The sequence below is a fragment of the Tetrao urogallus genome (assembly GCF_951394365.1).
Source record: "Tetrao urogallus genome assembly, chromosome: 1".
Taxonomy (NCBI): domain Eukaryota; kingdom Metazoa; phylum Chordata; class Aves; order Galliformes; family Phasianidae; genus Tetrao; species Tetrao urogallus.
Window position 1 is genome coordinate 166,968,138 of NC_136813.1, and position 18,512 is coordinate 166,986,649.

The 18,512-nt window shown below is 36.0% G+C and overlaps 1 protein-coding gene across 2 annotated transcripts in view; it reads right to left on the reverse strand.

The window, feature by feature from the left end:
• DOCK4 (dedicator of cytokinesis 4) overlaps positions 1-18,512 on the reverse strand; it is a gene marked incomplete at both ends in the record, with an annotated part of 237,507 nt that overhangs the window by 49,981 nt on the left and 169,014 nt on the right. For both annotated transcript variants that reach the window (XM_079536116.1, XM_079536115.1), the window contains 4 exons: positions 3,224-3,318; positions 11,152-11,250; positions 15,524-15,658; positions 17,810-17,937. In XM_079536116.1, the coding sequence (XP_079392242.1) occupies positions 3,224-3,318; positions 11,152-11,250; positions 15,524-15,658; positions 17,810-17,937 (457 nt within the window). The remainder of the gene's footprint in view (positions 1-3,223; positions 3,319-11,151; positions 11,251-15,523; positions 15,659-17,809; positions 17,938-18,512) is intronic.

Sequence of the window (18,512 nt, forward strand, 5' to 3'; positions counted from 1 at the left end):
CAGAGATCCCTTTTCCAAATATTAGATAGCCATAAATAATCATTTTGCTTTGCGGAATGTATCCTGATTAACTCAACAGAAATGGTGCATGATCATGTGTTTTAAACAGAGTTAATTTATGTCTCATTGCTCAACTAGTAGAAGTCAATAAACATTAAGGATTTGTTGCATGTATTTCTCCTACCCCCACAGAGCACAACTCAAATAAAGAACCATTTGTCTGATTTAGTAGGTGTAGGGTTCCCTGGTGCAGGGAACCTGCTTTGGCAGGGGGGTTGGACTCGATGATCCCTGCAGGTCCCTTCCAACCCCTACAATTCTGTCATTCTGTGATTCTGTGATTCTGTCTGTCTTTTTATGTTACTTTGTTTCTCAAACTTTAGAAGAAGTCACATGGTGGTTCTCAATGCTAGTCATTAATGTTTTTTCATCGTGGGTATTCAGACATTCAGAATTACAGACCATGAGTGCTGCATCATCATAAAGTATCCTAATTTCTGGATAGATCCACATTTATCTTCTTAGCTCACAGTACTTGCCCTTCTGTTTTATCTCAGACAGCATCCAAGTATCAGATGCTACATAATTAATGACAATAGTGCAACAAGAAATAAAAAATTCTAGAAGCAAGAGAACAGCAATTATTTTTTTAATATAATTATTATATATTGAAATACTCTGATGGCTTTTAAATCTAAAAATCTTTCAGGTAAATGAAGTTCTGCATTTATAAATAAGAGACCAAATGAAAACTTTTTCCCCCTTCAGGAAAAGCTTATTACCCGATTATATCCTTTCTGAGACTCATCTTTTTTCCTAGGCTCAGACAGGCTAAATCTCTCTTCCTGTAAATACCAGACAGATTGAATATTCATATGACTCTGGGGAGTGGGGAGAAAAGGCAGTGCTGCTGGTGATACAACTGCAGTGATGGGAGAAGCTCCCAAGATACGCACTGCCTTCAGATCGGTGCCTGTTTCTCAGGCTGGAGCCCAGGCAGGTGAGAATGCAGCTGTGTGACACAGGAAGCATGACAGCAATTTTATTCCTGGCAAGAAGGAGTGAGAAAACAGCCAAATTTTTAAATGAATTACTTGATTATGCTCTTAAAAGGATGGGCTACATTTTTTCCTCATAGACATGAAGTTCAAGACGTTTTGCATTCAATCACAAAGTGACTCAGATCACTGGAAGTGTTCTGGCTCTGCAAGCAATGTTAGAGGAGAACTGCTCAAGTTCTCAACTGCTCAAGTGCTTCTGCCCTTGGTGCAGGCAGTGCCATAACCTCTCATCCTGCCTTTGGTATCTTCCCTTCCTACTGAAAGACTTTGGGTTGGGAAAATCTCAGCAAAGCTATCACTTTCATGTCTCTTTGCTTTTGAATTCCTCAGGGAAGATGAAGGAAGACAGCTTCAAAAATGGCAGTAGGGAAACAAGTGAAAGGAAGGCATTCCCATTCAGAAAAACTAGTCCTGAAAAACTCTGTCCGCAGCTAAGAATTGAGGTGGATTTTCTCTTCTGCGCTCTCAAAAAGAAAGAGAAATTAAGCCAATGATAGAAAAGAATGCTAATGATGATTCTTCGGTTTGCACACAAACTTTTTAATACTCCAAACACCCAACCAACACTCTCTTTCACAACACAAAGCATAATTTCTCCCACAAAGGAGAATATACCTAGGAAATAAAATTATTAAACGCTATATTTGTAAATAAGTGCTTACATAACATTTGCTGCAAGTAAAGTTTATGCAATTGCACATTAATAGGGTCAGTTTGCCAAATTCTGTCTGTCTTCCATGCCTGACAGACGTGCATAGTTTGAGCCACAGTTTGACCAGAGATGGTCAAAACCAACTGACAGGGATTAATAAAAAATGTTTGATGCTAACCAGAATACAAATGCAAGCACATTCTTTTGCAGAACTTGACAGCAACATCTTTAGCATATCTGAACACCACCAGTCCAAGAAACACGCATCAAGGTCATTCCTAAATCTTAGTTTTGTACATGTCAGCTGTTGCAAAGCCATCTGCCAAGCCAGCTGTTTCTGGAATATGTAACAACTTCTTAGAAGATGTGCTTAGTCTAAGAATACCTATGTATTTCCCTCCTTCCTGTATATCTCAGTTTATATCTTAAGCATGATTACCAGATGCATCATATGTATTCTCTGATTATTAACATTTTTTTACTAAAATTCAAATTATGTAAGATTAGTATTACTGAATTATTTAATAAAAATGAGCAAAAATGTTATTTTATCAAGTCATGATAAAGTTCAAACAAATACCACGCATGCACACAACATTCATCAGGATCATAATTTTATCAGATTTAACTGCAACCATTAGATTGTTCTTAGTTGTCTGCATAGCACTATGAATTCAAATTCCTTTAGGTGCTGGTAAGTGCAATGCAGACTAAAAACCAATTCAACAGGCATTGTTGTTCATGTAAATCCCAAAGTCTGGATTCCTCTGTCTGCTCAATACAACCCCCCTCTTCTGCTGATTCCAATGGTTAGATAATTCTATTGACTGGTCAGCCGGCTTATCTGATCACAACTTAAGCTTACACAGAAGGATAGCTGGTGACACTGACAAAATAAAATTCAATTGTTTTAGACTTACTATAATGACTTCTCAGAAATGCTGGGAACTTGCTTCTGTAAAAATAAGGCTAGAGCAAAGGAAGAACGGCTCAAGGGCCATCCCAGTATTTCAGACTATCAGTAAGGAATTCCTAGAACCCCATGCTACTGTTTCCTGTGTTGATTTGTGATTTTCAATCTGTGATTTTTCTCTAAATTCTAAATATGCAGAAACACTGTTAATGATGTTATAGCAGACAATTTATTCTGGAGTGCAAAGAGATATCTACTAACTCAGCATTTTAACAGTCAGAGTTGAGATGAACTTCTGTTGAGATTTGTCATTTGCTATGTGGAAAACAAAGCTGCTGATGCTTAGCATCTTCAATCTGTAAAAGTATTTTTCAGTTTCCAGTTATGTGTGCTTACTGAAATACAGAGCATATGACTATCATAAATCTGTTATGTAAAATAAGTGCAGCAATTTAAAAACTTTAATCAAATCTTAAACTCTGAAATGAAAAATTGCAGCCAGCATTATAAGCCATATTTTGCTTATTTTATTATATACATACTGTAACTGTATTTATTTACATCGTGATCTTCACACACTTTTATGCAATGTCTTACTTGTTCGCAACCAATCGCATCACTGTCCAGTCTTTGGGAAACATCTCTGGTCGTATCAGTATCCGAAATACAGTGAAAATCTGTAGCAGGAAATCCTTTGGAAAGAAAAGAAGTAGTCTTATGGCTTTTATGCTTTATAAAGAGCAGTGAGCTTTAGAAATATTTTAGTCAGAGACAAAGTAAAATCATTATAGTAATAGCAGAATAGAAATATAACCCTGAAACCCTGAACATTTATTTTCAACATATCCCAGAATATTTTTTTAAATTTTTTATTCCCCAAGAAAGCTTCAAATAGCATTACATTCTTTTTTTTTTTTTTCTTAAGAAGAGGAAAATAATTTAATCTGCTACTTGAATGACAGCAATACACACAATAAAGATGCATTTGGTTTCCACCCATACACTTCCACGAACGTGATCCCGAGAACGCTTTGCAAATCAAAAGAGCACTTTACAAACACCACAGAATTCTGAATACCTCCTTAATCATGTCAGGTTTTCATCACATTCAAGACTTATTTTAAAAGAGGCATTATTTGGTGGGAAAGAAAGAGAATGTAAGGACAACTGTAACACTGGGTTTGCAAATACTGGTAAAGTCAACAGTTGTGTTCAGACCCCTGAACTGTTATTGCAGCTGCCTGTCTGTATACAGATCACTTAACCTCTCTGCCTCTTCTGTTCAATCTATAAAAATACTGAATGTATGTGAGCTACTCTGAATTTAGAAAGCACTGTTTACGAGCTTAGTGTTATCATCTCCTGTCATTTAACTCACTAGTACACAACTAAATTAAACTATTCTTCCCAGAACGAGTTTTTTAGATTTTTCTTTGATAAGTAAAACTATAAATTGAGTAATATTTCTAATAGTTGATCTTGATTGTGTATAATATTGTCTACAAATTTTTAGTAAGTCAAATGGAGCTTCTGATATCATGAGAAGAATGAGGCAAGTAATACAATTCACCTAACAGAACCAGTGTTGCATCTGACCTTGAAATGTTTCATATTGATTCCGCTAACAACACTTGCAGAGACAGACCTTCAAACAGGGATGAGAGGAAGACACAACCAGAGGATATCAAATAATTCTGAACACCAGAATATATTCTCAAGTACATTTACCAAAGTGTAGATGGGTATTGCATAACAGATGTCTTTCATTAGAAAATCACTGTAAAGGGGGATGAATGCAGGCGCTGGGAAAGGCAGCTGAGATCCCAGCACCCACCCACCAGAGAAGATTATATAAAAGAGACAACCTGTTTTCTGAGTAAGTTGCCAAAAATTTCTCTGTATTAGAGAGTATAAATGTGATTCAATGCAGATAATACAGTGTTTGAAAGCAGGTGACCAGCTTTACAAATAAACAAGTAGCTTCATAACCAACAGATTTATTCCAGACTGCCTAAATATAGTTTTCCACCTTATTAAATTTCAATACTTTATCATCTCCTTTTTTCCTTTAGGGTTTACCTCCATTCCCTTTGCAGTAACTTCTGCAGTTCTGTGCCGTTATCACAACAATATGGCAATGCCCCAAATGCTGCTGTTTGTCACCTCACAGTAATTCCCCCATTCTTCCACACTGTCTACTGTCCAGACACAATACACGTTGCTGCTGTTACAGAGCTACTGAATGGCTGCCGACCTGAAGAGACCAAATGGTTGCTGTTGGGAAACCAAAGAATCATAGAATCACCAAGGTTGGAAAAGACCTCTAAGATCATTTAGTCCAACCATTCACCTATCACCAATATTTTCCCACTAAATCATGTCCCTTAGAACATCTAAACTTTTCTTGAACACCTCCAGGGATGGTGACTCAACCACATCCCTGGACAGCATGCTCCAGTGCCCCACCGCTCTTTCAGAGAAGAAATTTTTCTAATATCCAACCTGAACCTCTCCTGGCACAATTTGAGGCCGTTCCTTCTATCCCTACCCCTATCCCCTATCCCTAGTTACGTGGAAAAGAGGCCGACCCACACCTCACCATGACCTCCTTTCAAGGCAGTTGTAGAGAATGATAAGTTCTCCCCTGAGCCTCCTCTTCTCCAGACCGAACAATCCCAGTTCCCTCAGCTGCTCTTCATGAGACTTGTGCTCCAGATACCTCACCAGCTTTGTTGCCCTTCTCTGGACATGCTCCAGTCTCAATGTCTTTCCTGTAGTGAGGGACTGAAAACCAAACACAGTACGCAAGATGCCGCCTCACCACAGCTGAGTACAAGGGAACAATCACCTCCCTGCTCCTCCTGACTGCACTATTTCTTATACAAGCCAGGATGCCATTGGCCTTCTTTTCTACCTGGGCACACTGGGTCATGTTCAACAACATGTCAATGCAACCCCCAGGTCCATTTCCTCAACGCAGTCTTCCAGTCAGTCTGCCCCAAACCTGTAGCATCATGTGAGGTTATTGTGGCTAAAGTGCAGGATCTGGCACTTCATTTCCCTGGCCTCAGTCCAGCTATCCAGCCTTCCAGATCCCTATGAAAAGCTTTCCTACTCTCAGGCAGATCAACGCTTCCTCTCAGTTTCTTGTCATCTGCAAACATACTGAGGGTGCACTCAAGCCCCTCGTTCAGGTCACCAATAAAGATATTAAAAAGGGTAGACACCAGTACTGTTCCCTGGGGAACACCACCAAATGGTTTAAGGATCACTTAAAACCCCACATGTGCAGAGGTGTAAACCTAGTGCCTTTGAGAACCAGCAGGCCAGTGCAAAAGCCTGATGAAATTCATAGTCTTGTTTAAAAGTTGTTACAGAAAGAACGACAGATGGAAAGGAATATCACATATGCTTCATTTCTTTAGGCAGCTAGGTTAAGAACAGAATAAGCTTTTTATTCCAGGGAAGCTCAAAAACAAAGTAAATGTAGACACTGCTGTTATATTTTGTATTAGGAATATTAGGCCATTTTTTTCTCATATTAATAGAACCCGTGTCATCAATTCAGTGATATGTGATTTATTAGATATAAAATATATATTTGAAAAGCCCAAGATTGAAGATTTGTCTATGTTACAATAAGTGTGCAAAAAACATACAAACATAATGCAGCGCAATTCAAGGCTAAAGTATAACTGCATGAAAATTCCTAATCTATTTTAGAAAAGAATAGCTTTAGCAAGAGTTGCAAGATACAACTATTAAATTTCTACTAACATAATTAATATTAATAACTAATAATTAATGATTAAAACTCTTGTGATTAAGTTTGTGCATATTTGATAATACATTTCTCTAGGAATCCATTATAAGCACTAAAATTACCAAACAAAAAAATGTCAGTTGACTAGCTTAATACTTCACGAGTCATAGAATGTTGTTTACATAGGCTTAGATTGGCACGGACCTTAAGGATCAACTATTTCCAACCCCTCTACCATAGGCAGGGTTGCCACCCACCAGGATCAAGCTGCCCAGGGCGCCATCCAATCTGGCCTTGAACACTTCCAGTGATGGGACATTCACAGTTTTTCCAGGCAACTATTCCAGTCCCTCATCACCATCTGAGTAAAGAAGTTCCTTTTATCATCTAATTTAAATTTCCCATCTTTCAGTTTAAAGCCATTTCAGTTTCCTGTGTAATGAAATTATGAATCTGTGATTCATTCTCACTGTGATTCAGTGAGAAGCACTGCCTTCTGAGAGACCAGAAACTACTTATTCAGTTAATAAACAAAAATTTTTTAATTTCTTTTACGTTTATCAATATAATACACACAAAATCTTCTTTAAAGTAGGTCAGACTCTACACCTTATTTCTCAGGATAAATCTGTATTAGCATTTCAGTTTGGGACAACAGTCCACCTAATTGCTTGATCCTCAGTGTCTTGGTTTGCACTGCAGTTATCAAGTTACTTCTTATCAGGTCTTTGTACAGCATCCTAGAGATTTTTGCAGAGTGCCAAGGAGTCTACAAGGAAGACGGTTTGACAGCTGTCTCTGCCAGGCAAACATATCCATCCGGATTTGTTCCCCAGATCTCTCCTTCACTGCATCTGCCTACATCATAAGCCACCCAAATATTTGATTTAGAGCTATCTGCTCCAGCACCAAATCCTTTTAGATGTCCCACAGTGTGTACATGCATGCATGAGTGGATACATTTGCATAGCAGCAGAAGAATGGTGGCTAGTTCTGAGCTTCTTCACCAGAGACATTCCCCATGTTAGCCAACCCCACAGCCTTGTCCCAGCAGCCACTAGAGAACAGCATAATAAATTGCACCCGGTGTTAGGCTTTGGCACCTGTCGTACCCTGCTTGGGTTCCTTTTGCTGGAAGAAAGGGAACAAAGAGCAGGTAAAGTTCACACAGAGCCCCAAGAAAATATGATCTTTTCCTCCATCAGTTCTCTCCTATATATCTGTTATATCTATTCTGATACGTTATCTATGTATCCATCCGCTATCCAGTAGCGGATAAAGATTAGGCCTGACAGGTTTTAACCCGATAATTAAAAAACCACTCACATTAACCAAAGCCATTTTGCTGTGGTCAAAGCTGCATTATGCTAACATATACTGTTTTCTCATTCACTTTCCTACTTCTCACCTCCTATTTATAATTTCCTCTGTTAACTTTTGTCATAAACTAGATCTGAGCTTTTTTGTGGCAACAAATGTATCCGCCTACAAGGGAGCTCTGTTATGTAAATTGCTATAAAATTTATTTATGAGAAGATGATGATATTTTGTGGTAAGCAAAATGAGCATATTTTTAAAATAATACTGAAGTATAAACAAAAGAAATCATTTAAAATTACTGCTTTATTAAATTAGGTGTTTCAAACAGAGGATGAAATAGTCTCTGGTGCTGCCACTCAGTCATTAATCTCCTGACATCTCTTTCTTACATCGTTTGCATATTTTTAAATATAAAACGCTTTTTCCATCTTCTACTTTCTGTGGAAAATAAATGACTCTCCTGAAGATGTGACTAAAATAAAAATAGTCATTGTGTCAATTACTTAAAGTAAACATATTTCAAAAATAGAAAAAAACTTTCAGTAAACTACCACTTATTTAAAGCATCACTCAGATGTCTGTCATATAAAAATATGTAGATATGTGTCGTTTTTAAATTGCTGTAATTCTTTCAAACTCCATTTTGCTATACTGTGTTGAGCAAACTAGAAATGGTCTGTAATAATTTGCTATAAACTGTTCTCAAGAAGAACTGAAGATACATTTAATAGGATAAATGACAATCATTTTCTTTTTCACAAGTACCTACACGACTGAATTTTTGTTTGGAGAAGTGGTTTGATGGAGATAATTTTTGAATAGTAGCACAAATGCTGTGCAAACATGCACTAATGCAAGCACTAAATATAGTTACTTTGAGAATTATTCAAAGAAAGAAGAAATACCTTGTGAAATCAGTGCCCAATCATTCAGAACAGAGGGATGCCTACAAACAGAAGTAATCAAAGCAAAAAAAGCACGGCAGATAGCAATTCAAAGCCCTGAGTTACACTCAGACATTTCACTGCAAACTCTGCATTATATCTGTAATTTGCAATGCAGCTTAAAGAAGATCTAATCCAATTTGATATAGCTGATCAAAACTGGTGCAAAAAGAGGATTCAAAACTGCAACAAGTTGATGCTGGTTACCACTGATGCTTAAATCCCAGCATACGTGCTAGCTATGAGAATAATAACTATGGTTACTATTTCAGTCTCTAAAACCATCTCCAATAAAAATGTCTTATCACAAGTATTTACACTCTAAATCTTATTTTACTCATCTTGATGTCAGTTCCTAAAGAGCATGCCTTAAAGCAGTACAAAATACAAAAGAATTTCCACTCTTGGCAAACAAAGCAAAATACAGCAAGTGGCAAGGCTGTTTAAGACAGCCTAAGAAATACAGTCACTTCATGATTAACAGCAGTGTCAGACAAACACATTAGCTGTCATCTTTCCCTCTTCCTGTTATTCACATTTCAGCGATATTTGATATTTCCAAGTTAACAAAAAATCTACTTTTTATATTACTTAAGATTCAGAAGAGGAGTGCTAGAATTAATTATGATCAAACATATTTCCACTTAATCACTGGTGGAATTGATGCTGATTTGATGAGATCAGAATGGAAATAATAAACTCTGGACTCGAACTCTTACAACCTCTATTTTGACAGCTGATGGCACTAGCTATAGCTACTTCCCAAATGTCTTTGTATAATAATAGCATATGTATGTGCAGTGAATATAAATGTGCCACCAATCAAACACCATTCAAGCAATAATTCTAGAGATTTTCGTGTTCTAGAATCACGGAAGTCTCAATAAACTCAACTCTGTATTTCACAGATATACCAAACGTAGGAATCAAGTTTGAAACATTCAGCAAACATAAAAATCTAAACCTAAGAATATATATCGGCTCAGAATTCAAACAGCAGGGAAAATATTTTCAATAAAAAAAGTCAGGTTCCACAACATATATGAATAATTAGCTAACAATTAGGTAATTACCTCTGCTGTGTGAAAACAGATGGTTGCTTTACTATTACAGTAGTAATAGTACAAAAATGTCCCCCCGGTTTAACTTTTAGGTAGAAGATCTTTTGTTGTTCTTGTTGTTTTTTTTAATAGGAGAAGAGGGAATAGCTTTAAACTAAGAGAAAGGGAAATTAAGGTTAGAAGTTAGGAAAAAATTCTTTACTCATAAGTGGTGAGGCACTGAAACATGTTGCCCAGAGAAGTTGTGGATGGCCCATCCCTGGAGGGCCAAGGCCAGGCTGGATGGGGCTCTGGGCAGCCTGATCTATTCAATAGCAGGTGACCCTGCCAATGGCAGAGGGAAAAGAGCTCAATGATCTTTAAGGATGCTTCTAACCTAAGCCATTCTACAATTCTATGGTAGTAATTTTTCCTCATGATAGAAATAACTTTCTCAGTAGTATTTTTTTCTATCTTTCAAACTCAATATGATTATTTTACTACAAAGAAAAGGCACTAATGAATCGTATTCGCTCTTCAGAACAGCTCTAAACAGCTATCAGAAGTTTGAGAAAATCTGGAATTGCACCATGACTGTGCTTCCAGTTTCAGTCATACTTGAGTTTACAAATCATAACTTCCAAAGTAACATCAAAAAACTATACTATGATGTCATGACTTTCCTATTTGGGTCATTGCCTGAACAAGATTTATTATATAGTCCAAATGCGGTTCTATACTAGTTTCTCAGGGTTTAGCAGAGTGGAAGCCTTGGTGTTGTATCTTTATGCAAGTAACCTTAACCTTGCCTTTACTTTTTTCATCTTTCTTTTTTCCTCTTTAATCCATCCTCCTCTTCCAAAAAGGAATTAAAAATAATGAATCTCCACGAACCCATTAAGTCCATCAATAAAATTGGTACAAGCTGCCCTGAAAAAGTTCTGCAGCTACTCTTTTCCATAATCAAACAAGAAGAACATTACAATATGCCAATGGACCTGCTATGCTGTTAAGAAAAACAGAGAGTTTTTTGAATATGCTTTTCTCAAACTGTCTGCTTGCCTACATAAATAAATGAATAAGTAAATAAATAAGACAAACAAATAACTGGATATCAGAAAGAATCAAGCAGAGCTGTGTAACATTAGACTGCCATTATCTATAAAACAAGATCTGAGGTTAAGTTTATTGCTTTAAAACAATTATACAGTCCTCCATTCCCTACTCTATCTGTCACCGCAGAAGCAATAGAATCCTAAACTCATAACAAGAGTTGACCTTCGTACATATGGAAATTTGGGTAAAAGTTAGCTAATCTATAAAACAGATTGCATTTAAATATGTTTCATCAAAGCACAGAAGTATCTGAAAGGGAGAAATTTAAAAGGGAATCTAATTAGAGAAACTGTTACATCTAATGGCGACTTGAACAAGTAGAAAAACATTTCTGTTACTTACTCTCAGGTCCTCCTTTGTATTGAAGCTATCAAGAAGCTGCTGATAATGTCTATCGGTCATTTGTCGCAAGAGTGACAGCAAACAGGAGACAAACTCCCCCTGTTAAGATACAGGCATGAAGAGAAGAATTAAAGATTATAAGGTCTTCCGTAGTTGTGCTTAAACTGTCATATCATAAGTATTTTAATTAATTTAAAAATGTGACAGAAATTAATTATACAATTAGAAAACATTATTTCATATTTAATGAAAATACATTAATTTAGCTAAGAACATCCTTTCCATTTAAAGAATTAATTTCCCCTCAAAGCTGTTCACTTGCTCAGCAAAATCTATTTGAAATAGTTCCCGAAAAGCTAAAGCAATAGAAGTTTGATTTGCCATTTGTTTCTTTTGTATTTAAACAGATTAAAGATTGCTAAAATTACAACCTCTTAATCAACTCGGTTTTGAAGCAAAACATAAATATTTTGCAGCAATTCTGGGAAGAGTCCTATTGTTTTCCTGTTTAAAAGAAAACTCAATAGGACTGGAGAAAAACTGAAAATGTTTTTGATAAAGTTTTCTTGGTCTGGCTATGGAATTTCTCATTAAAGCCAGCTTAACCACTGGGTAGCCACGCTCGCTCCCACTGTGTTAACTTCTGGACTCCCTCTACAGCATGTCTCAAACTCTAGGAAAGGTATGCTCCAGGATGTAGCCAAGGAACTTGTGGGCTGCTCCACAAACTTCTCCCTGCCTCTACAGATGCACATCTTGGATGTCCCCTGAAGAGCATGGGATACAGGAATAAAAAAAGTAGAGAACTGCTCTGAGTTTCTCCAGTTAACAATCAAAAGAGCAAGATACTACAGGAAGGAAGAGATTCTCTCTCTCTTTGCCATCTGCTTCTTCTCTTTTGGCCTGGGAAGAAACAGTGAATGGTATCAATACGGTCCAATTGCAGAGTGGATGAGGACAGGAAAGAGTGAAAGGTCTGGACCACATCTCAATGCTGTAAGAGAGTAATTCTGGTATCATGTATGCTTTTTCAAAATTAGGAAACACATTTCAGGCCCCTATCCACCAGAAATGGGGAACAGGAAGGACAGGTATAATTACAGTACTTTAACATGCTGCCTTTCACTTATTTTTAAAGCAAAATTTAGCAACAATTTTCCCAATCTTTCATTAAAAGCATAATGTAAAAAAAGAATTAAAATAATTTAAAAAAAAAAAATATATATATATATATATATATATCTTCACAGGAATGGCTGACCTAGCTTTTACACTTGAAGGGCTGATACACTTGTGATGATACCTGATATACCTGGGGGAGTGGGAGGGGCTTGCTTTAACACACAATGCTGTGGTAAAATAATAATTATGCTTTGCTCATAGTAAGATTCTGCACAGAAATAATGCTCATAAATTCTGTAAAACCACTGTTCATAGAGAACACAACTTTCTCAAAACAATACTGGAAGTCTACAAAGTTAACCTTTAAGGTCTGGGCATAGCCACCAAGGTCACAGCTGTTATTTTGTATATACCATAAGGTATTTGAAAATTTATTTTCTATCAGATTCATTTCATAGATCAGAAAGACTTCAGTCTTTTATCATTATTTTTCTGTAGTTGCAATTTCATATTGTATCTAGTCTCAATATGATTTTATCATGCCAGGTAATATAAGTTAGGTTCAACCAAACATATTTTGTTAAGGTTTATTCCAAGGCTAGCTACAGAATAACTACTCATGCCATATGTTAGCAGTGCACAGAAGCAAACTTCACACACAAAATCATCACGATAACAACCACGAGGACCAGATTCCAATGTCCTAAGTCAAGCCAAATCACACAGCCAATTCACTTAGGTAGAACCTATCAGTAACTTTCTATGTCTCATTGAACAAGCATAACTATTTAAATATATGAAGCTAACAATTAAATTGCAATTTAGGTTCTCAGGTTCTAAACTTCCAAGATTTCAAATTAAAAAAAAAAGACTTAGTCTAGTTGGTTTCCTCTCTGCTACCTCCTTATATGCTGCCTTAACGTAAACATCTAAATCACTGGGATCCTAAATGAACTGAAGTGTAAGCTTCACTTTCACCTCTGCATTTATGTCAATGTTCGTTACTACAACTTCTGTAACACTGAGCCCCTCCCTAGGTTCCGTCCCAAGATGTGTTACATTTGTGATCAGTTTGAGGCACCACATCCATTTTACTGTCCAGCTTGCTACAAATGGAAACAGTACCAAGGCACCAAAACTATCTGAGACAAAAAAAAAATAAAAATAAAAAAAAAATAAAAAAAAAAAAATAAAGTAAAAAGAAAAGAAGTGTAGTCATGAAACCACACAGACAGCTTGCTGCTGACTGATTTTATGCTGCTTCCTTGTAAACTGCAAAGGAGCAGTGACACCTGGGCCTAGAAAATCACACCATGATGTGTTGACTATGTTCCAACTATATCTGATGAAAAAAGTTTGATAGAGTTTTATCCTGTGTACTGACATAATACATCTCTCAAGGACTATTTATAATATGTAGAGCTTGAAATAATGGTAACGTACTGGAACAGACTCTACTGCGGTACTCCTGCACTTCATCATACTTGCTCTACAAATAGTTCCAAGAATCTGGCTCAGTGTGTTGCCATAAACCCATACTGCATGATGTTTCTACATAAATGCATATAATCGCCTTATGCTGTGCCATGAGTCACTTCCACATTAAGTATTCTTTCAGATACCTATGGTAACAATGACATGGCTCTCCTTGTGGACAAAAGGAAAAATTTGGAACTTCAAAGTAGTTTCAGTCTAAGTTTTTAGAAAAACTTAACCCAAAAGCAAGTGGATGTATCAGAAAAAAACAATTATCTCAGGACTTTGCAGCACTAGGACTTTAATACTCAACTGCTCCTTCAGCTGAGATTTCTAGTAATGGTCTGATAGAGAACTGTAAAATACTTAGAGTTGGAAAGGACCCTTAAAGGTCATCTAGTCCAACTCTGCAATGAACAGGGACACCTACAGCTAGATAAGGTTGCTAGGAGCCTGATCTGGAGGTTAATTTTTTATTTTATTTTATTACACTATAAGGATTGTTCAGTTTGAGTAATAGGGCCTATAGATATAAATCAATGACATAGCATTAATTTAGCCTTAATGATTTTGCAAGGTGTATGCAAGTTTGACTTTAAAACAAGACAATGTACAAGGAAAGTCAATGAGAGAGTAAAACAAAAGATAAAAAAGAATCCGACACACTGCATTTGTAATTTTGTAATCTATAAGGAAAAAAAGAAAAAAAAAGAACTCTTAGATGTATACTCCTACTGAAACACAGTGATTAAAGCATGGTGTTATCCTTCTACAGAACTTGGTCAGCTCCATAAACACTTCAAGTAATGTTTGTTCTTTGTCAGAAAAGTGAAATAAACAAAAACAGAAAAGGCAACAATGCATTTCTTTCACAGGTATTAAACACTTTTTGAAGTGTTTGATCTCAGAGGAAATTCTGGTTTGAAAATCAACTGTATATTTGTTAACAAAAAAACGTTACAATGTAAAATCAGGCAATTAATTAAATGTATAATGAGATGGCAAGTCACAAGACCTATAATGTTCTGTACACAAAATATTAAGCCCTCAACTCATACTGGAATCATGTCCCCTGCCATATTAGAACAGATTTGCCCTTCAAAAGCAAACTGGGAACCTTACTGAAAGCAAAACAAAATAACACTTAAGTTTGTGTCACTCAATGATTAGATGTCAACCCTCTAATTTGCATGGCTTGTTATATCATATTAACCAAAATATCATTTGTTAATCTTCTAAATCCATCTCCTGTGCTCTACTTCATGTGACAGAATTGAAGCTCAAGTGCTCAGCCCAGAAAACAACAAAATGACTTTCAATTAATAAATCTGCATTTGTACAGGCTAGCACCACATATTTTGGAGGCACATACAGAGCTGATTCATCATCTGAAAAATATATGCATTTTAGGAAGCAAACTGTTATTAGCTGACACTTTTCCACTTTCAGGAAATAAAATTCAGTGAGAGATTCAGAAAGCTATTAAAAATGTCAACAAATGAAACATGGTACAATAGTTAATTCTCCCAAACAAACTCAAAAGTAACTTCTTTTTAGTGTCAAAATACATAAATAAATATAATTTAAAATATTAGCATTTCCACGAAAAATGAATAAAATACAAAGAGTTTACTTTGTTTTCCTCATTCTCTGCTTTTTACACAAAATATTACCACAGTGACATAAACACAGAATTCTCATAAATGCATAAATGCAGTACTTCAACCAGTCCAACCAGTAACAACTGTGCCATATTTCACTGTAAGGAACTTACAGTCACATCTTGAAACTGAAGGCGCATAGCAGAGCCTGATGGTTGTGGTCGGCTGGTGATCTCCAGTATTGTCCTTAACAGAATATCTAGCAAGCTGCTTACGATCACATCAATTTCTTCCAGAACAGATTTTTCCTTGAAAAATAAATAAGATACTGAAATTATAAAAACAGAAAGATGACCACAAAGTTTTCCTTTGATATGGCTTTAGAAACCAATGATAGCTTTGTTACAAATATTTCATTTGAGAAACTTTTCTCTAGTTAAGATATTGTTTAATTCTACTGACTTTATCTTAACCATTTTCAATTACATTGTACTGAAATACAGAGTACTGCTAAGAGGATGACTTTTAAAACGAAAACATTCATCAAATTAGCATATTCCTATTTTCAATTAATGTTTAAAATAATATTGGCGGGTTTTTCACTGAAGCTGATAACAGGTAATGCCCATATATTTTCTGAGGAAATGCACAAATGAGGCTTAAAGTCCAAAAAGTAGAACTAGGTTTTCAAACTTTTAAACTAGCACTGGGAATAAATAGATGGTACTCAACCTTCAAGACCTGCTTCAGCAATAAGGACCAGCCACACTGCTTTCTGTCAACTGAACATCACAAACAAATCAGCCATTTATGTAAGACTACAGCTTGTACACAACATCAGTGCAAAGGAGCCAAAGTGTTCATCGCCAAAATAGATCATGAATATCTTAATTAGACACAAGAAAACACTTGATGAAATCAAGTTTCCTTTTTAAATCAGACAGAAATATGTTTTCCCTGCTTCAGCAATGTTTTCTGTCTCCAAGGCAGCAGACAACACCATCTTCCTCTAAGCCATTTTATCCACTGGTTAAGATGACATTTCATTGCAGAAATAAACACTTCATAATCAAATGCTCACAGCCAAGCTAAAACTCAGCTGACAAACAGAATCATTCAACTCCACCGGCATTGAAGTGTAGGAGTGAGATCTTTATTTTGTTCCTCCTACACACGCTAAGCATATGATCTGTAACAAAATTCTTGTTTGAACTCAAGATGAAACTAATGTCACAGTCGTGTTCTCTCTGTCATTTCACATAGTGTCAAACTACTGTTAACTTTGCTACTTATGAAGGCAGGCAGTATTCAATGTATTGAGGAATCGCTATTCCGAGGTGTGAGGAGTCATGTACAAATTACTGTTAGAATGACCAACAGAGAAAAGAACAGTTTTCAACAATATCTCCATGTAAATTCAGTTGTTCCATCAACACCTGATTTTTCTAGATCATTAACAGAAGGAATGAAGTTCTGAATTGATCCACAAAAATCTTATAGCAGTCAGCAAGTTGTTAAAACCCTAAGTGACTCAAAGACTACTGAAAAGAATATCTGAATATCCTGCACACTGGAGAGAGTTTTATGCAGACATCAAATTCAGGTTGTGCACATCACTGGAATTCATGACTAGAAGAACTAGGTAACTTCAAATGAAGGTTCTCTTGAAGTTAAGGTCGGACATACAAGCTTTTCTCCCAGTCCTAAACTACAGCAATGCTTTATCATCTATCCCCTTCCCCTGTAAAGAGGTACTAATACTAACAAAGAGAAGTTGCAATATGAATGTTATGATGCCAAAGTTGCATGTCACATCTACATCAAATCAATGACTGTACAACTTTAATTACTAACAGTAGTTCAAAATGAAGAAACAAACACAACAGTTCTCACCAATGCATTACAGTGTAAGGTATGCTGGGCCTGATTTGTATGTAGTGCACTAAATACAAGCAATGCATGTTTCTTGTTATCTTAGTTGCCTGACAGAACTTCATCATCATCTTTCATGTTTGTAATACATGTACCTAACGTAGCTCTTACATGCAGCTTTCACAGATTAATTTGTAAAGACAGTTCCTTCCCTATATCATCTTCATGCCTTCTATGACTAAGTAACTCACAACATAATACACCTCTAAAAGAAAGTGGCCTTTTTTTGTGTGTCCAACACAACATTCGTAAAGTCTCAAAGCTTGGAGGAAAATAATGTGCTACAATTAAATAATCTTGCTTAGAGAAACAAACAAAACAAACAAACAAACAAATGAGAAAAAAAAAAAAGGTGCCTGAGAAATCAAACTACATATTCATGTAGAATACTACACACTACACATTCATGTAGAATATTACACAGAGAGCTCTTTAAAATGTTCTTGGTCAAGGTCCAGCTTGTGTCATTACTGCTTACCATTTAAAGAAGTTCAATAACTTATGGATGTAACACTGTGTTTACTTACTGAGCTGTTCTTCTTGATGAGACAAAATATGTTGCTAAGGATACGTGCACACATTATAAGGTCCTTCTGTTCTTGTAAATGCATGTGGAGATGATGTAAAACCACTGGAAGAAGAATATATCGTGAATCTGAAATAAATGGAAACCTCTATGAGTAGAACCTTCTCACAGAATCATTTCAGTTTAATACAACCATACAGATAAGTCATGAACAGTGTTCAGAACTGTGTTTCTGAGAAGCAAAAGCTCTTACATACATGCTTAAAACAACATTTTTTATAAGCTGAAGTCTTTAATTAATAATTTCATGTAAACTAAAAGTAAGTTTTTAAAGAATGAATAACATGCTGAAAGGCAACATGTACTATGGATGGATACAAACACCACTGTGCCAAATACATACAACAGAAATAATGTATTTACTGAATTGTCATTAAAAACAAACAAACAAACAAAAATCACAGCATAATAATACTTTATTCAAAACAATGAGGAATTATGTTCTAGTGTTTCCTACTATGTGACAGGATCCCTTCGCATGCCAAAATCATAACTGACTTTATCCTGAAGCTATGTCATTCTGCAAAATGAGCCTTGATTTTTAGACCAGCATTACTTTCAAATTTCTTTCAGGATTTTTGCTTTCCCAGATTCTTCACTCCTACTGCCTATGAGCAATTTAGAGTACTGCTGTCTACACTGAG